General features: G+C 41.6%; 3 protein-coding genes across 4 annotated transcripts; all 3 read right to left on the reverse strand.

The window, feature by feature from the left end:
- Positions 1-1,367: 1,367 nt before the first annotated feature.
- LOC127766159 (beta-glucosidase 8) lies at positions 1,368-6,658 on the reverse strand. Its single transcript, XM_052291227.1, has 11 exons — positions 6,309-6,658; positions 5,868-5,926; positions 5,000-5,075; positions 4,838-4,909; positions 4,665-4,752; positions 3,998-4,241; positions 2,848-2,963; positions 2,541-2,758; positions 2,413-2,444; positions 2,202-2,304; positions 1,368-2,122 (listed from the first exon to the last, which is right to left on the reverse strand). Exons 1-11 carry the CDS (start codon positions 6,565-6,567, stop codon positions 1,683-1,685), a joined length of 1,707 nt encoding a protein of 568 aa, XP_052147187.1. The 5' UTR covers positions 6,568-6,658; the 3' UTR covers positions 1,368-1,682.
- Positions 6,659-7,073: 415 nt separating this feature from the next.
- Positions 7,074-12,568, reverse strand: LOC127766157 (LRR receptor kinase SERK2-like). Of its 2 annotated transcripts, none has more exons than XM_052291225.1 (12): positions 12,229-12,568; positions 11,218-11,428; positions 10,972-11,104; positions 10,488-10,559; positions 10,116-10,259; positions 9,966-10,037; positions 9,817-9,882; positions 9,661-9,731; positions 9,412-9,552; positions 8,573-8,914; positions 7,918-8,312; positions 7,074-7,623 (listed from the first exon to the last, which is right to left on the reverse strand). In XM_052291225.1, the coding sequence occupies exons 2-12, from the start codon at positions 11,282-11,284 to the stop codon at positions 7,309-7,311; spliced, it is 1,818 nt and encodes a 605-aa protein (XP_052147185.1). In that variant the 5' UTR covers positions 11,285-11,428; positions 12,229-12,568; the 3' UTR covers positions 7,074-7,308. The 2 variants fall into 2 exon arrangements, with proteins under 2 accessions (XP_052147185.1, XP_052147186.1); XM_052291226.1 differs by lacking the exon at positions 12,229-12,568 and adding an exon at positions 11,956-12,180.
- A 661-nt stretch (positions 12,569-13,229) lies between these two features.
- On the reverse strand, positions 13,230-19,129 carry LOC127766160 (protein OPAQUE10-like). Its single transcript, XM_052291228.1, has 8 exons — positions 18,726-19,129; positions 16,503-16,594; positions 15,692-15,842; positions 15,157-15,288; positions 14,895-15,044; positions 14,061-14,747; positions 13,785-13,954; positions 13,230-13,685 (listed from the first exon to the last, which is right to left on the reverse strand). The coding sequence occupies exons 1-8, from the start codon at positions 18,831-18,833 to the stop codon at positions 13,550-13,552; spliced, it is 1,626 nt and encodes a 541-aa protein (XP_052147188.1). The 5' UTR covers positions 18,834-19,129; the 3' UTR covers positions 13,230-13,549.
- Between the last annotated feature and the right edge of the window lie 1,071 nt (positions 19,130-20,200).

Raw genomic sequence — 20,200 nt, forward strand, 5'->3', positions numbered from 1 at the left:
TGGTGTGTGGTACGCCGGTACGGTGTTTGACCCTGGAGAGGAGAATACCCATCTGTCAACAACGTGGGTCCGTGGAAATATGGAATCCGCCGCAACAAATTGTGGAAACGAAAAGCGAAACGGTATATTTGTAAATAAAAAAGTAATTTGTGAATAAAACTTTTATATACGTGTTCTTAGTGATCTAAAAGCAAAGACTGAAAAATAAACTTCAATGGAAAAACCTCAAAATCAGCTTTAAATTTAAGATTGAAAATTTAAATTTTGACTGATAAGCATAAGCATAGGCGAAACGATGAGGCTACAGTCATTTGATTACAATCGATAGATGGGATCAATGTACCCAATAAATAGCGCGATCACATTTACCGTCTTGTTCCTCTGTCCTCTCCCACTCGTAAATGTGTTTGATCTACCAGGCGTTGATTAATTTACAGGGATGTAGAGAAACGCCCCGGAGTTTTCCGGCTAGCTTCACAAGGTGGTGGGCTAAACGACCTGTATTCGAAACCTCACCCTTCTAATTATTTGATATTAGATCATTCCCTAATATTTGTGTCCTTTTTACATGGATGCAAGTGAACAAATACATTACCAGTATAGAAATCTGCTTAATAGTATTAATTTATTTTTTATATTATATGTACTACGTCCATCAGAGAATATAATGGATTTTACCTAAGTAATGGTTAACGGGGAAAATTTTTCTTATATTTTGAAAAGAAGATAGTAAAATTTAGGAGGGAGTGACTAGAACTGAGATAAGTGGACAAAAATCTTTCAAAAAAAAGTTTATAAGTGGAAGAAAAAAAGGCTGCTTGTTCGGGCCACTCATCCCTGTTGAGTTGCCTCTTGTGTCTAGGTTTGCCCTACTCTCAAGTCTCAACTGATCCAAGAGAGAAGTTTAATTTACCTTACTATCCTCCTATATTCCTACAAGTTTCCCGACAGTTAGATATGGTTTATAACTTTGACACTGATGATGGAGCTCTCTAATCATTGGCAAAGAATGCACATTACATACCTATAAATCCAATGATTGGCGTGGAGATATGTATTTCCCTACATCCTGCACTTATGTAGGTTCACGTACTTAAACAAAAAATTTAGGGGGTGGGGTGTCAAAATAGGTATGGAGGTTGTGCGTCCATTTTGCCCAAATCTTTTAAAGGAAGGAGTACTAGTTTTTGTCCTCCGCCGTTGTGGGCGTTTTCAGTCAGGTTCGGTATGCCAAAACTACTAGACGCCGTGTACTGGTTCGGTAGCCTCGTCATACACGTGAGCCCCTGCAGGATCGCCTTCGGCCCCTCGAGGAGTCCAGGTTGATGTGGCTTATATTCTCAATCAATGCCACTGAGAAAGAACGGTGGTTCAGGTAAATTCACCCGGTGGATTTGCAGGCCAAAGTCCAGGAGATCTTAAGTTCTGAACCCGAAAAGTTGATGTAGTTTAATCAATACATACTACAAATACAAACACTGAAACACACAATAGCGTAATCACCACAAGTACTACAAATCTGGTTCTAAATCATAGTGCTCACTACTGGCGAAAAGCACGCGAAAATAAACAAGATGGCCTTCAGGTTGGTCTCTCTCAGCTCCTCTTAGCTGCAGCACATTTTTTAAAGCGAACATACTGCTGGCATCCACTACTTATTAATCACTGCTAAATTGCTACTTCTACAGGGATAAAAACATGAAGAAGGAAGGGAAAAGAAAATGCAAGGAAACCAACAGGGGAAGCAAGAGCCGATGGCTACTTGAGATGGCTGAACCAACTGGATGGCTTGCTGAAGTTGCTGAACCAACTTGAGAATCTGAAGTGCCTGAACCAGATTTTGAGCCAGGCCCTGATGCCTGCAGCATGTTCTTGAACCAGTTGGCTGAGTCCTTGGGGTACCGTTTGAGAGTAGTGAAATCAACATAGACAATGCCGAACTTTGATGTGTAACCTGACAGCCACTCGAAGTTATCGAGAAGAGACCATGCGAAGTACGCAACCACATTTGCACCATCGTCGATGGCTTTCTTCAGTTCAGTGAGGTAGTTCTTGTAGAACTCAATCCTTTCGGTGTCATGCAGGAACTCTTCACGAGTGAGATTTCCAGATTGATCCATTCCTGGTACCATGACCATAAATTTTTTTGAGAAATGCATGGAAAATTTTGAATTAAAACTAGATAGGTAGTTTGAAAATACCATTTTCAGATATGATGATTGTTGGATTATTATACTTCTCCTTTATGTAGTTCACAGCTCCATACATACCAGTCGGAACGATATAAAGCCAATTAGAGTTTGCCTGCACGAAATAATGCATGGTAAGAGATTCTCGTCTTAGCCACACTTGCTAATCTTGTAGCATTGATAAGAAACTAAAATTGAATGTGGCAAGAGGAAACAACTATACCTGCTGTCCAATTGGTACGCCATTTCGTTGAACTGTAAAATTAAGTAGAAAAGGATAAATTTAATGATATCTTGAGTAACTCTATTGGTTTATATTATATAATCCTTAATTATAAGTTGGGAACTTACAGATAAATGAAACATGCCAATCAGATGAGTAGCTGGTTGCTGCTTGCTGAGGTGCTGGTTGGTCTGCCATGTAGTTAGCAGTATATTGATTGATCCCAAAATAATCTGCGGAGCCCTTGACTAGCTTAGCTTGTTCAGGCGTGAAAGTAGGTAATCTTTCTTTCACAATATCTCGCATATTTTTTGGATATTGTCCATTTATTAACGGATCAAGAAACCTGAATTGAAGTAGTTGATTTTTATCAGCATGGGAAATTGTATCAAACAAAACCTTTAACTTTGTCACATGTTACTTCTATGGTCTTACCAACCAACATGGAAGTCTCTGGCTCTTTGAGCTGCTGCTTGGTCTTCAGTTGAGTTAGTTAGAGGTTCATACCAATTAAAATCGAGAACTATTCCGATCTTGCCTTTCTGACTTGCCTAAATGTTTAAACATATATTCTATTATGATTGAATAATATGACCTTACATGACAAGCAATATATGTGACATATATGGCATGCTCCTAGAACTACTTTCACTAAGAAATACATGTGGTACTTTTGCTTAAAAATACATATGCTATTGCATTGTCCCAAAATGCAGATAGTTCGGGCACAACTGTTCTGGCCACATTTATTACAGCAAACTACTTTCACCAATTTCATTGGCATGCATGATTCACAAGACTAGGCAAACAAATATTCTGAATTTGCAGCCATAAACAATCCCCTTTGAATTACTAGTGAGAAATATTGCAGACAAATCATTACAACATCATTAGACTGTGCGGAAAATATATTTTGCAAGAAGATGTGTTTGCGCTTTTGTTGATTCTGTTATCAATACTGCCATTGTATTTTGCATGTCCCATACAAAATGTCATTAAAATAAGCTAGCTTAATAGAATACTACTCCGTCCCAAAATCTAACTTTTAGAGTTCAAATTTTGTCCCAAACATTGCTGCAACCTAGTACTTGTAAAAGGTGATTTTTACCACTAAACTAGCCACACTACCCCTTAGCTTCATTATCATCTCAACTAGTCCAGGCCCACACCCCACCCACCCTGAGAAGGCAAACAAGTCTTTTTACCCCTTCCCTTAATAACCGTGCCAAGGGTTCAAACTTGCTATACTTTGGGACGGAGGGAGTAAAGAGTACAATAATGCACTCATGACTCATCTGCGGTATTAAAGGAAGAGGAAAAAGAAGATGATGCATTTTGACCGTAGTAAAGGCTTTATGTTGAAAATTAGCATGTGGGATCAATTTCGATGATAACTGTTGCCCATCGGATGGTAAAGACGTGAGTACAGACTATCATTTTGAGCAGGTATGCATTATAAACCACCCTAAATTAATCCAAACAGGTTGGTTTAACTGTTGAAGAGATATAAATTGCCATGTTACTAACAACGAAAGAGTCAATCTAACTGTTTCTGTTTCTTTATTCTTTAGTAGAAAGAAAATACCTGGAACTTGTTACGGTATCTATCAACTGCAGTAGCATGAGATAAGATGATATTATGAGCAACAATATATGGCTCTGTTGCTGAGTTCCCACCGGCAGCACACTTGGTGCATCGGTTAGGTGGGTCTGTCCCTGTATCATGGCCAAGTGCTGCTACTATCCTTGGCTCATTAAACGTAAACCAGTTCTTGACTCGATCGCCATATGTCTTGAAACAAAACTCAGCATAGTCCGAAAATACACCACTGCAAAAAAAATGAAGAAAAATTATACGTGCTCCTTGCACAGACTGTGACAAGTAAATATGTTATATGCACCTATATTGCAAAATGCAGACTTGATATTTTGTCATAGTTTCGAATTTCATTTTCTTCACAAATGTAAATTTGATCATTCTGAAGAAATCAACTGTTAAGCCATTTCTGCTTTCATAGCACCTTATAAAAAACACCTCTCAGCTCTCCTGCACACTGTAACAAAAATAAGTGAAAAAATGGCTGGTGCAGAAAACCTTGTATTTATTAAAAATTAAGTCCTGATTATACAGATATAGAATTGTGACAAGATCATATGTTTTATCACCATATAATTAGCCTAAAACGGAAAGGCAATACCAATAGATAAGTGAGTGAAAACATTAAAAAAAAGAATTGGCATGTACGACTTACACAATTTTTGGGCTTAACCAGCCTTCATACTTTTTCTGAAGTGCAAGTGGGAGATCGTAGTGGTTCAGATTGACGTAAGGAATAAGCCCTGTTAGTTTTGATAGAAATATTCAGACAGTAATATACTTATGTTGGCAAAACTCAAACGTCGAACTATATGTCTGAAGTTATACCTTGCTTAATTACATAATCTATTAGATTATTGTAATATGCCACACCTTCCGTGTTAACTTTTCCCTCTCCATCTAAATAACCAAAATGCATCAGTGGAAGTCATCCTCATCCAGCTAACCAGTACAAGTAGATGCTATAGCCAGAGCCATATTTTTATTTACCAGGGAAAATCCTTGACCACGAGATTGAAAACCGATATGCATCGAAATTCAGGCTTTTCAAGAGATCAACATCTTCCTGTGCTAGCAAGAAGACAATGTAAGTAATTATCTTCTTTCAGAAAAAAAAAGTAAGCAATTATCAAGCTGCCGAAATTCATTATTGATTAACTTGACTCAAGATTTTTCTACAGTAAGTATTCTCTAATTTCCTGAAAACATAATTGCCAAAGCAGCATGGCGCTGTGAGCTAAGCTTCGCCAGATCAAGGCCAAACTTGAGCCTTGCTCACAGCCCAATAAAGTATAAATACACTATAAGGTTGTGCTTGCTTAAGGTTGAAAACAAATATGGATATCAACTACACAAACAAAACCATTCCAGTTTTGCTATACATTTGCTGACAAATTTTCTCCCAAAAATTTGACAAATGTAATATAGTGTAATCGAATCGTATTGTAATTACATCGTAACTGCATGTAACTACAATACAACTTGTATGTAACTAAAATCTTACGATAACATGCTATTTTCACGAAGCGATCCCCTCACTTGTGTGTGCGTTGTGATTTTTTTCTTCTCCGCTGCATGAATATTAAAGCAAATCTAACGTTTTCAAAATTATATGAAAGTTACTGCATACCAGTTACATTGTAGTTACATGTAAATTATAATGTAATTACATTACTATTATATTATATTTGAGAAAAATTGTCAGGAAATGTATAGATAGTCCCAAAGCATCCTCATGGACAGGAAAATTGCGATCTACTAATTGACTGACAAAACTAACTGCCTTTCAATACTATATGTAGGTGAAACAGGAGCAAGAAAAAAAGAACAGAAAATAGTCTCAATTGATCTCATTTACCTTGTAGCGATGATATTCATCTGTAGTAACATCTGCATTCCCATTTCCCGCAATATTCCCTGTTCATCCGGAAAAAAACAATGTCAACATCACGATTTTTTTTTAAGATAATGATCCACGAATTTAATATCATCCAATCAGATGAGCTGATTCTATCCCCCATTCCCTCAAACTCGTTAAGCCAAATTGGTATCTGAAAATTCGAATATTCTCCACTACTCAGCTGAACTGTCCAAAATCACGCTTTGTTCCACGAGTCGCTCACCAGAATTAATCCTCGAAGTATTACCATGGCCGGTAATAATCTTGAAAGGAGAAATGGAACATGAACAGAGAACGCGAGAACGTGTAACGCAGTAACCCAGTGAGAGCTCACGCAGGATCTAGTTTACCAGCAGGATTAGTTAAGCACGGTTCTTGTAAACTCGCGGTGCATGTCACCTGGGGTGTGGACGAAGGGGTCCCAGATGGACGGCCCGCGGCCGCCGGACGCCGCCATGCCCTCGACCTGGAACGCCGACGTCGCCGTCCCGAACACGAACCCCTTGGGGAACGCGGCCCGGCTCAGCCCGCCCGTGTCGTCATCCGCGGCGCGGACCCGGGCCCCGGCACGGTCGAGCACGACCAGCGCCACGACCACCACCAGCAGCCGCCGCCGCCCTCCCCCCGGGAGGTAATGCGCCGCCGGAGCGCCGCCCATCGCAGCAGCAAGCCAGCAACCCAAAGCTCCCAGCCGCCTCCTCAAGTCACCTCACTCTCTGAGTCTCAGTGAACGAGTGCTGCGAGTGAAGCGGTCGGTGGAAGCCAGCGAGTTTTTGTCAGCACGCGGGTTTTGGGTTTTGAGTCTTTTGACGTTTTTTTTTTTCCGGTGTTTTTCACCGTACTGTGGCCCCCGGTTTCGGCACGTGATGTGATCCCCGCCATCGGCCATCCCCGACGCTTTTTCTGAGCTTTTTGGTCGGTGGGTGGGTTCGCCGGGTTGGTTCCAATCGGATTGGATCGGAGGGAGGCAGGTACGGCAGGCAGCGCCGCGTGCGTCGCGGAGCCAATGATGCCGGCGTGGGCCGCGGGTCGTGCACCGTGTGCTCGAGTCCTCGCGAGCGACCAGCTGTGACGCACCACGGTGGCACCGTCCTCCTTGTCTCGGAATCGGACGGTAGATTCTCACAGCTTCGCTCGGTTAATTCCTGGTCTTTTCTCGTATGATGGTAGAAAATGTGGCTCGGCTTCGCCAAGCAGATGCGACTTGGGACTTCTGAAGTCTGAACTCTGAACACATGCGTCTCTAGCTGTTTTCCTCTACACAAATGGAGGCTTGACATGGGTTCTTTAGTGACATAACCAACCCTATGGTAACTAAGAGCCAACCATACATATACATACATGTATATCTATCAACACTGGGATTGGGAAGTGCCATGCATCAGGACGTACGCAGTCGTCATCTGCCGGCGGAGAGCTCGATGGCTTCCTGGTTGAAGATGGAGTCCTCGCCCCAGTCGAAGCGCTGCTGCATCCGCTCGTAGTCCTGCCGCCGCGTCACCTCCACCTGCTGCCACTCCTCCCACCGCTCCGCGAGTCCTTCCCCTTCCAGCATCCGCACCACCTCCGACATGGACGGCCGGTCCTCCGGCGACGCCTGGGTGCACAGCAGCGCGATCTGTATCATCATCTCCACCTCCTGCCCGTCGTAGTTGCTGCTCAGGTTCCGGTCCACGATGGCGCCCAGCTGCCCTTCCCTCTGCAGCTTCTTCACCTGCACATTTTCAGCAGCAACCAGCAAGAATGATCATGACACTGATGATTCAAGCGGTGCAGGCCTCAGAATGAATATGATGTTCAATGAGAGCAACAATTATTTTGTTTTTTTTTCTTTTCCTGCTGATTATAGCCTCTCATGCTGTCTTTTTATAATTTTTCTTGCTATATCAGTATGAAATTTCGCACTATCTGGCACAGTTAGTTTCAAAAAAAATTCGTTCAATTATGTCAACACATGGCTATCAGAGGCTAGGATAATTTTGTTCCAGCTTCGCAAGAGTAGACTCACATGGTCAAGCAGTAGCACATCGTCTTCTTCCTCCAACCGTGAGAAGTCGATGGCGCGTTGTCCAGTGACCAGCTCAAGAAGCATTATGCCATAACCAAAAACATCAGTTCTCTCCGATGACTTCCCTGTGGACAGATATTCAGGCGCAATGTGACCCATAGTTCCACGGACTTGAGTTGTCACTGATGTCTTCTGTACATCAACCAACTTTGCCAGGCCAAAGTCACCAACAACTGGCTCAAAATCCTCATCAAGCAGGACGTTGGCAGCCTTGACATCTCGATGTATGATCTTGGGATTACAGTGCTCGTGCAGGTACTCCAGTCCACGTGCTGTGCCTATTGCTACACGTTTCCTTGCTGACCAATCCAATATTGGTTCGCCAGGTTTGAATTCTGCATCGTTAAACACAATGAGGTACATATTGAAATCTTCCAATATTGAATCTAAACATAAGAAAGTGAGCATATGCGATGTTGAAATCAATAGGGCACATGCACCATATTACCCAACAAGCGTAAATTAAAAGCACTACAAGTATCAGTTGCATAATCCATAGGCACAATAGTGAAGTATCCGAGAAACTTTATAGTACAGTAGTAGAAGCATAAAATTGGAAGAACGAAACAAATTATTGATCAGTTATAGAAAGTACCTCGTAAACGATAGGCCACACTAAGATTCTGCATGAAAGGATAAACAAGTAGACGTTCTGTTTGTGTTGTACAGAAGCCAATCAATCTTAAAAGATTCCGGTGAACTGCAACACTGATAAGCTCTACTTCACGCAAGAATGCAGCCTCCCCACCAGGGCTTTCATAATCTGTCAACCGCTTTACAGCAATCTTAGTGCCATCTGGAAGTGCTCCTTTATATACTTTACCGAAACCCCCCTGTCCAAGGACATTTTTCTCACTGAAACTATCGGTTGCAAGTTGTAATTCTCGCCAGGCAAATCTTTTCAACTGACCAAATGCAATTCTTCGATCGTCCTCGCCTGGGGACATAAGTTACAGATTAGTTAACTAAAATTACTCTTAACTAAATGTAAATGCAGCCTATGCATATCCTAATCCTAAATTTGTAAATTGAAACGCTGCCTTAGAAACAACCTTCCATATCTTTTATCAGAAAATTACTGAAGGTGCTAAACACTTGACAGCTTTGCATATTGCATGCTACTTTTTTTTTCTTATTTTGCCATAAATTTTTTTGACCAAAATACTTCGCCAAGATTATTTATTAAACATGGAGCAGTAAGCGAAACTGCCAGTAAAAATAGCTGTGTTGACATACACAACCTGGAAACCATAGTTTAGAAATAAACCAACATGTGTGAGTTATCTCTGCTTGCACTGTTCTGTTTTGGGGGTCGCATGATAAAATTTTGCGGCATAATTTACATCTTTGTTTCAATAAAATAATAAACAAGACTGTAGGAAAAGGTTTAGTTGAATGAATGGATAGACAGAAAATCATGAAGTAAAATACTACCTGATACATCGACAAAAACTTCTCGTAGATGGCTTTTCCTCCTTCCATTACAGACAATAAACACAGCCCCTATTATAAGTATCCCTATTGCTCCTACAACTGTTCCGAGTACAATGCCTACCTTTGAGCCATGGGATGAACCTATTAAACAGATAGAATTAGCATATTCCAGCGAAAATTCTGACAGGCATCCAATGGATGCTGTATGACAGATGTGCAATGTTGAACAGGGAAAAAATTGCTTCCTACCTTGATAAGAAATACTTGATGCGCATGGATGCAGAAAGTTTGCTCCACAAGTCAAGTTATTACCAGAAAAGCTGTAAAGAAAATTAACATTTGTCAGAACTCAAAGCTCAAAATTGAAAAAACATGAGTATACAAGTCACAGTGATCCAACAGTACTTGTAACGTGCAACTTGAAACAGCGAACCAGGTATTGAACCAGAGAGTTTATTGTAGGCTAACCTACTGCAATCATAAGAAAAAAAATATGTTAGTCAAATAATTCAGGCATGGACTGTTGTCAACAGAAATCATGTATGAGTCCTTGCATGTCTGTCAAGCTTGAGATTCTTGCTACAGTATCAGGTATAGTTCCGTTGAGATTGTTTTGACTTAGTATCCTGTTTAAGAGATAAAAAGGTGAGCAGGTTAAATCATTATACATTCATAAAACAAAGGAGTAAGGTTCAAGTACATACAGAATTTGGAGCTTTGAAAGCTGGCCAAGAGAAGCCGGTATTGGTCCAACCAACAAATTGTCTTCCAAATCCAAACTTGTCAAACTAGATAGGTTGCCGATCTGCTCAGGTATGCCACCAGTAATCTTATTACCAGGCAAGGACCTGCAATGACATGCACTACAGTGGTTAGCAAAAACTGGAGTCTAAGACCACAGTACATGGTAACTAAGACAACCAAATCTTTGGGCAGCAAGCACAGAAATAGCTAACAGTTGGCACTTCTCACATAGTACCAGCTTCTGGTTTCCTCTAGGATCACAGTAGCTATTTCATCACAACTACCACCAAATATCTGAGAGAAATTCCAACAATCAACACAAGTACACTTACAAAACATTCAAAAACTGAAGCTCTCCAATTCGTGGTGATAGAACTCCAGTGAATCCCATAGATGCCAATGTTCTGCAGGAGGGCATCTGTCATCAGGCACACCAACTTGGAACAAACAAAAAACCTAGATATGGAACATGCATAACGGGGCCAACAGAACCATCTAGATGTTGTTTTGCCAGAAATAACAGATGGTGTGAAGAAGATTTAAAGAAACAGCATGTTGTATGATTTTTCCATTTTCATATAGTTCAATTATGAAATGTGCTCGTGCATCAAAGAAGTGCAGATAGCATGTGCAAGTGCATCAAAAAAATCATAATCATGTGCTCAAACAGATGCTTCTGGAGCTCACTGGTAATGAATGTGGAACATAAATCAAGAACTATTATGCCATATAAGTTTAAGAGATACGTAAATATAGAATTAACTCAAAATGGAGAGAAAATAAAAGTGAAGCAAAACATCAACAAAATAAACTTACACTTGCACAACATTGTAGTTGTTGTCACAAATAACAGAATTCCAAGTGCATGGGTTAACTTGATTTTGGTTCCAGTCAGAAAGCTGGTTGCCAGTAGCATTCAGCTTCAGCTTCATATCATATAGTGCATCACCTAAGGAAATAAAAGAAATTTATTTATTACCCAAAAGTATTTGCAAACTCATGATTGTGGAAGCACTCCAAAATAGCTGAATAACTACATAAATGATAGGCATGTAAATAAACCTTGACGGTCAGATGCTGAAAATGGGAGCAGAGAAGCTATAATTAGGAGGACGCTGAGCAGATCCATGACTCTTCAGTTATAATTACAGCATCAAAAGAGTTCCTTGGGGAAACTTGCCCGGCGAAAAAAAGTACACGAACTGATCATAGTAGTATAATACCGGAGTCCCTGGCTAACCCAGTTAACAAGCAAGCCAGTCCAGTATGGCACCTATAAGATAGACAAAATATTATTGGATAAGAAAAGAGGTTCATACAAGATTGAGTGATAGGCAAAGCAGAATTTGTAGTTACTGTTATTATTATACTATCTGTTCACTGTTATGCTGTTAGTTATGCTGAAAAGCAAAAGTTGCCTTGAAATGCACAATTGTTTCATCGGTATACTAAAATAGAGGCTTGAATTCATCACAGCAAAACGTACTAGAATTATTATTTCCAAAGAGAACGCATGAAACAAGCAAAACTTCCGTTCAAAAAAAAGGAAGCAAAACCAAGCTCCCAATTATGCCCCCAAACCAAAAGGTCGCCATGGTTAAAAATATCTAAATTTGCCTAACAAATCAAAATATCTGAACATGCCCATACAGCACATAAACCTTCTAATTTTTAGTATGTCAGCACCACTAAATTCTCTTGCTATTAAAAAAAAAGGAATATTAGCAAGACTCAGATATTCTAGAAGCTATCATGAAGAACTACATCCATTCAAAAAAATAATCATGAAGAACTACAGACCTGATAGAATTAACCAAAACGTTCCCAGAAGCAGCACAACTGTGATCCAGTGATCCCTCCCAGTGAGAGACGGCACCAAAATTAAACCCACAATTCGAATTGAACAAACTCTTTAAACACCAGAGAGAATCAGAGAACAACAAGACGCCACAGACCAAGATTCAGCCTCTCCAAATCTGATCCTTCTCTTACTGCTTACCTCCAGCACTTCCAAATTCCAATTCACACACACACAGACAGTGAAGACTGAAGAGAGAAGCACGTACTACCTACCAGTGGCTCGCCCTCGCAGGCTGGGCAGCAAGCAGGTCGTCGCAGGTCCACGCCGCCTCTCCCACTTCACCTCCTCACCCCGCCGCCGCCGCCGCCGCCGCCGCTGGCGCGCGGGTAAAAGGCGTGGGTGGGGCGCTGCGCTGGAGCAGTTGACTCGAGGAAGCAGCAGGAATTGACCGGTGCTGCCGGGGCGGAGCGCGTGCGGCCATTTTTTTTAGGCGCGACGCAACTTGGTTGGTTAGGTGGATCCCCCTCCTTTTTACCTCCCCATCTCTGGATAAGACGGAATTCGGCGACCTTCTCCTCCGGATCGCATCCGATCATTGGATGCCCGCGCGCGGTAGCTAGCTTTACCTTTATCGCCTTTTTTTTATCCCCTCTCGCGTGGTTGTCTTGTCCCGTACCGGACCAGCCTGCAGTGTGCTTTTGCAGATTCCACCAACGAAAAGAACGAGCATTTCGCTCGGCGTCCGCGTCTGCGGTTTGTGCTCGGTTTGTTCGGTGTTTTCGTCGGTCAATGGGGCATGCGGGGTGGGGGGGTGTGGGGGCGCTCTTGGTGTGGACGGCGACATGGCGCTTTCGCGCGCACGGTCGTCGCGTGCGCTGGCCCGTCCAATCATCGGGTGAGTCTCTAGTCTTCGCTCGGCGGCGAGTGGTGGCGACGTGCCGGGGCTTCTACTCTTCGTCTCTTCCCCGATGAGATATGCTAGTTTTTTTTTTCTGTGTTTAGTTCCACATTTAAACTGGAAGTTTAACTAAAATTAAAAGTTTGAAGAAAAAAGTTGGAAGTTTATGTATGTAAAAAGTTTTGATATAATGAAAAAGTTAAAAGTTTAAAGAAAAAGTTAAGAACTAACGCAGACCCAGGTTGAAGGCGCGGGGTTAGCACAGAGATTGCTCAGGGCTGGCAGCTGTTGCAGGCAAACTCGACAGCCACACGTTAATTAACTGCAGTGCTGCACGCTGCAAGACCTCGGCCTACTGCATCATAGTACAAAATCTACTCTGAATAATGGCTGCTGCTTATAATAAATTAATCAACTTCATGGGTCATTCTGTACATGGAGAGAACTTGAGGCATCTTGTATATCCAGATTACAGATTATTGTAAGCTTTGGACTGCTATAAGAAAATAAATATTAACACTTGCTATACTAGTGGAGTCGCTTCTTAAAGCCCTCTACTCGTGCAAACTGGAGTAGCTGATTAAAAAAAAGTGTTCTTTAGCATATGGATTTTACTTTTACAAGATGTATGCATATTGCAAAATAAACTTCCAAATTGCGCTTAGGTGGCACCGTGGCATGTCCGTTCTTCTTGATTAAACTTTTAGCCATTCCCCGGGATACACGGCACCCGCCTTTGTTTTCTCTACTTTCTTTGCCCTTGAGTCGCCCTGAACTGATTTTTCAGAGAATGGAGCTATAACACCTGCAAAGCTTCTGTCCTTGCTCCTTCTGCAGCAAAGTTTGGATTAATTTCATAATATATAGGAGTATTAGTGTTCAGTACACCAAACGGCACACGACGATAATTTGATACTGTGGTACCATTACCTGAGATGAGCTATGAAGAACACTGCGCCGACAAGTGTAATTCCTCCAGCAACAGACTTTAGCATCCCTTTCCCTGATTTGGGAACATCATTCTCATTCATTTGAGCAGAGCTGTCATTTTCAGCTTTATATTCTGATTTCACCTGTTTATCTTCTTTTTGGGAAACGTCCTGGATGCCAAAGAAATGTTAAAGCGTGTTTGCTGTACATGAGACAAAATGATGACTATGTTAAAAGTAGTACTAGCATATACAGGTTTGGCATTTCAGGAGGTACCGTTTCATTCCCACAACGGAATTCGAGTTCCAGCCCTCGGCATGCACTATCATCTTCAGAAACTGCTGGCAATTTGCCACAAGCACTGTCTATTGGGGTTAAACTCGAGTATGGTGTACTGTCGCAATTTGAACATACAGACTCCCCATCACAGGCAAGCAGATCACATTGTTGATCAAAGGTGACCTTTTGGAGGGCATCGCTTTCTTTTTCGGGATCGTTAGCAAATCTTTTCCCATTTCCGTTAAGAGGCTCGAGATGTTCTCCATGAGTCCTTTTAGCCTTGCTGCTGTCAACTACCAAATGACTGCTTATGGAATCTGACTCTTCTGAACTTAATGAACACCTAATTGTTCTAGTTCTTGAACACTGGTCAGTTGGAGATTCAATACAGCAATATGATTCATTTTTGTGAAATAAAGGAGTTGAACCAACAGAATCAGATTCCATATTGCCGAAATCAATCGATCCAACTGATTCAGACAATGACTTCTCTTCATGCATACCATGCTCACTATCTCCATAGCCTTCCTTTTCTTCCTTGGGCATGTTGCCCGATTTCAAAAGTGTGGAAATATTGTCTTCACTGACTGAGTCCTCAGGTTCTAATGCAGAGAGCTTACTTTCAGCTTCATCAGAATCATAATGTGTCTCACATTGTTGATCATTCTCTGCACCAAAAACTCTCTGGAAATATATATCAAAATTAATGAGTTGATCGTTTTAAACAATGATAGTATTGACTTAAAATAAAGGATCAATTAGCAAGAACATGCCAATAAAACTGATCCTTTCTCCCCAAAAAAAAAAAACTGATCCTTTCAAAGAGCTTACCTGCTGATTTAATGCCTTAGAGTTGGCACTTGGACTGTAACCACTTGAACCAGATGAACTACATTGTGGTTGCTCCAGACTTCTCCGGATGCCTCCAACAATGTAGTTGGGCATGGCTATTGTATGAGTGACAATATCAAAATCAGGCACCTGTCACCAGAGAGCAGAAACACACCAATTAAATCTTTCAGGATGTGTATTGTGCAATATTAGCTGATTGAATTATTTTTAATAAATGGTTTCATAAGAATCTAGGGCTTACAGTCAGGCGCATCGTCCGAGCCTTCTTAGATAGCAAGCGTATGCACATACAAACTTTCCGAACATTTCTTTTCTCAACCACATCAGAAGGGGTAAACAAATCAATTCCAGCTAACCCGAGAATTTGACATATCTGGAAAGGCAAAATATCATATCAAGCCACCTTTCAGAAGGGAAACAAACATCAAGAAAGTAAAAGATATGGGAATGCTATCAGAATTCAGAAGCAAGACAGCCATCCAGATTCAGCATGTACTCTGCACATAAAAAATGATTTCGATCCAATTTATAGAAAGTAAAGCTTTTTTAAGAATATTTGGAGAATCTATACCAGTTTCTCGGCTAGAATAGAAATGTTTGACACCATTAACAAGCACTCTTTCAATGAAAAGAGAAAGAGTAAATGTATGTGTGATGGCAAAAAAAAATCCCATGAATTCTTTCACTCTACTGTTATCCAAATTAATGCGCTTGAAGTTGAATCAAGATAGTAACTAAAGTAAGCTGCTAAGAAGAGAGCATCCAATGGTCAATACCTTCAAAAACGAGTCAACTTTTGGATAGGGCATGTATTTTCCATTGCTCTTACCAGACGATGTTCTCTCATAAATATACACCTTGGATTGCTTCATTTGTTCTTTGTTCATTCTCACAAGCCTTTTCCACAGTACTTTGGAAACTTGAAATCTGTCAACATGCATTAAACAAGTAAGCCATTAGACAGCCTGAAAAGAGATTTAGAGCCTGGAAAGGAAACACAGGGAGAGGGCTGTCTTTTTATTCTTCCCAAAAATAAGAGAATAAATATGATAGTAATTTATTTCATTGCTCCTCTAAGTAAGAATTACCTTCAGTTGTTTCAAGATAGAACATATCTAGAATAGGAAAATGTAAAAAATGTAATATAGAACTGAATTGCTTGCTGCCCAACAATAAATTGTATCATTTGCCAATTATATGATTTTTTTTTCTGGGTAACACTTTATAGTGGAAACATAAGCCTAATTACTAATTCCATATAGCCAAAACTACCTATCATTTGAAGTATAGTATTCGTCACTCTGATCCTATATTTGTGTAATTTTACCATGTACAATTACAGCATTGAAACTTTATAGTGGAAACTTAAGGCTAATTACTAATTTCATATAGCCAAAACTACCTATCATTTGAAGTATATTAGTGACTCTGATCTTATATTTGTGTAATTTTACCATGTAGAGTTACAGAATTGTAAATTCTTACAAAAGCCAACCAAGTGACACCAAGTATCAGGATTGCATGCTAGACAGTACTATAAATACAAATAAAAAACACTGCATCTATTGTGAAGAACCTAAATCTTACAGTAACTCTCCATCAGCAAGAAGGTCTGCAACTATAACGGCTTCATCAAACCTAAGATGGAGAACTTCACCAAGCCAGATTTTTGTCTGTGTCTGAAAGAACATAATTGAACTGAGAAATCAGGATAATAAGGATGACCAAAAGTATGATAAAGGTGTAATTGTAGGCTTTTACTTAATAAAGGTGTAATTGAAGGCTTTGAGATATTTCGGGGTTGCCCCGCTTGTATGTAATTAGAAGTTGTTCTGTATATATGTTGTAGTGCGCCCTGTGCTCTGTTGCTTGGCATGGTAGGAAACAAGATATATTCTTGCACTCCTTAATATACTCCGGCTGGCGACTTTGCCAGCCCGGCGAAAAAAAATATTGTAAAAATTGGTAGCAGGTACTGACCTGCCTAAACGACCGATAATGCATCTGCATTGGTAACTACTCCTATACAGTAATAAGTAAGGTAACCATATCCTTTATACAGATCAGTAGACCCAATATCTATAAGACTGTTTATAATAGATGGGTGATAAGCAAAAGAAAAGGTTTGATATGTTATCTTAAATAAGGATATCAGATGATCTTCGTAATCACCAATTCCTGAAGAAAATAATATAGAAGTACAGGGTTGAGAGTGACAGTGTACAAATTATGAACAACTGTAGTTGTGTCCAGGATGTATATTTGTACCATAACACTGTGTGCAATATAACTTAGTATATGTTTGCAAGTAATAAAGTTAGATACATCCCATTCAAAATTTGATGTTTAAGTTTAAGTGTTTAACAGATCTTAAAATGTCGAATGGAATGTATATCTCATACTTATCGCTCACAGTTTTTAATGAAAAAAATGTAGAGTAAACCTGAAAGTTTGTGGTCCAAATATACTCCTTAACATCCCAAACTATTGCAGTAGCTACAGTAGTACGTAGTGGCTGCATTCATGTCTTTGACTAACTTTGTGTAATTTCTTGTAAGATAAATACTAAAGCACATCATTGTAATCTTTTTGCCAAGTACGTTGAGCACCACACAAGGACTAAGTTAACAATATTATGTAAAGTGATTCCAGCATTGGCCATTTCGGTACTTGACAAATGAGCAACAGCTGCTAAGACTGGTAACATAATAAATTTATCAAAAGATACTTCAACATGAGCTAATCAATACCAATACCATTCAGTTCTACCTTTTATACCATTTTTCAACTCTGGCTCTGAAAAAACCTAGGAGGATATGAAATGCAAGTAGGAGTACAAAATAACCCTTTGCCCTAGAAAAGACAAAGAAAGAGTTGAAAAGAATCTTGTACAACCATGACCACACAGAATCTTGTCAACTAGTAATCCATTCTCGTTTGCCCCCCTGCAACTTCCTCATATATTACTTATTTTTAAGGAGCAATTGCAAATTTACCACTGCTTTGAATCGTTATTGCAAGACTGTCACTAGAAAATTGCAAAAATGCCATTAGAACTGTCATTCGAGTGGCATCCTTGTAAAATTTAAAAAAATGGTGGTAAATTTGCAAATGGCCCTTTTTTAAATACGCAAGAGGCTCGCTTATTATTGAAAATTGAGAAAAATCTAGACAGAATCTAACGACTAATTTTGCGATAAAAAGGACGGCGAAATGCAGTAAAGAACTACTCAAACTTCTGAAACTCCTGCACCAGCACAACTGCTTCTTCAGTGATTTCTTTGAAGAGCTGCCACCATGTTCTTCTTGAAAACTCTACTATCAATGAAAACAAGAGCGGCAATGGTGTCGAAGCCTTTGCCTCTTCACAAATCCTCTCGCCGTCGTTCTGAACTTCTCATACTAGAAAAATGAACAACATGAAATGCCTGATACTGGATTTTGAATTAGCTAAGAGGAGAGAGCAATCACACGGCAGTTTAGTAACTTCAGAAATCAACCCGCATATGCCATTTGGAGTCCGTGAAATCAGAGAAACCAATCCTAAACATCTCGCATATACAACATGCGGATGGAAAACCCGAAACAGATAGCATCAAGCCATGAACTCATTGAAGGCAGCTCGAATCACTGGAGCATCTCCGGCGCCCATTGGAGAGAACGGCGCCGACGAACGCCGGCCGTCGCGAACAGAGCCACCGGCCGGCCACGGCCTTTACTGTTCCATTAACCCGGACTCCGACGACCCGACTGAAGCACACACAAGATTTAGTTCAGTACACGGCGCATTTCGCCGGCACCGCGACCGACCTGGAGGAAGGCGTCGTCGAGCTCGCGGAAGCTGGACGCGGGCGACGCCTGGTCCACGCGCACCACCCCGCCATGCTGCTTCTGCTGCTGCTGCTGCGCCGTCCTCATCGCGTCCCTCCGCCGCCGCCCGCCGCCGATCACGAGGCGGCCCGGCGCCCGAGGTGGCTCATCCCAGATAGATCCTCGGTCGCCGCGCTCGCACTCACCCCTGGAGCCTCGGTTTCCTCGTCTGCTCTGCTGGCTTCAGCGGCTAGCTATGGTGGTGGTGGTGGTGGTGCTCGTGCGTGCGTGCGTGGGGGTGTGGTTTGGAGGCGACGCCGCGGCCGCGTGTCGCGTCCTGCGCCGGAATAAGCGCGGCGCTGCCCCGCGCATGCATTCAACTCCCCCCGGTTTTTAATTTCGCCGAGCCCCTGACTCGGGGGGGCGGCGCGGGGCGGGTGTATGTGGGGGTTTCGCCTGGTGCGGCGCGGTTGCGGTCGCGGGCGGTGGCGTGGCGTGCCGTTGCGTGGCGCGGGGCAAGCCGAGCCGTGCGGGGGCAAACCAACCCGACCAGGTGGGCTGCACTGCGGCAGGCAGGCCTTCGGGCGGTGGAGTCGTGGTGCCATCCTGGTTTGGGTTTCCGGGCCGAGCCAAAAGTAGCGGCGCGTTTTTGGGGTTTCGCTCGCGGCCGCGCGTGCGGCGTGCGGGCTGGGAGGCTGGGACGCGTACGCCTCGCGAGCCGGACAAAGTCGCGAGACGAAACGGACGCGGGGGGCGCCGATCGCGACCCGGCTTGGATCGTGGGCGCCCAGTTCGTGATCCGGCTCGTGTGGCCAGTGCTTCTGAGTAGTGACTGTTCTTTCGTGGTTCTGATAAGTGGTACGTGGGTGAGGTTTTGGAGTTGGTTTTGTGAAGGATTGTGATTTGCGAGTACTAGTAGTAGTAAGGTAGAGGAGTGCTGCGGTGATTGTTGAAACGGATCCGGTGAAGATGATGTTTACGGATCTTATTAATTGCGAGGTGAAATGTGTTGTGTGGTAGCAAACGTGAAACGTATCGAACTAACGAGGAAATCACACTTTTAGGCTCTTGTTTGGAGTATAAGTGTGTACATGCAGCCACCAAACATTGGGAACGAAAACTCCCTATCATATCAGATGTTTGTACACTAATTATAAATATTAAACTTTGACTATTAATAAAAACACATCCATAATCTTGAACTAATTCACGAGACGAATCTATTGAGCCTAATTAATCCATGATTAGCCTATGTGATGCTACAGTAAACATTCTCTAATTATAGATTAATTAGGCTTAAAAATTTATCTTGCGAATTAGCTTTCATTTATATACTTAGTTTTGTAAGTAGTCTATATCTAATACTCTAAATTAGTGTTTAAATATAGGGAATAAAGTTAAATCCCTAGATTAAACACCACCTAATCTTTCTGTCAAAATTCAACTGTAACAAACTTACTCCAGCGAATGACGAA

Source organism: Oryza glaberrima, chromosome 3, assembly GCF_000147395.1.
Source record: "Oryza glaberrima chromosome 3, OglaRS2, whole genome shotgun sequence".
NCBI lineage: Eukaryota > Viridiplantae > Streptophyta > Magnoliopsida > Poales > Poaceae > Oryza > Oryza glaberrima.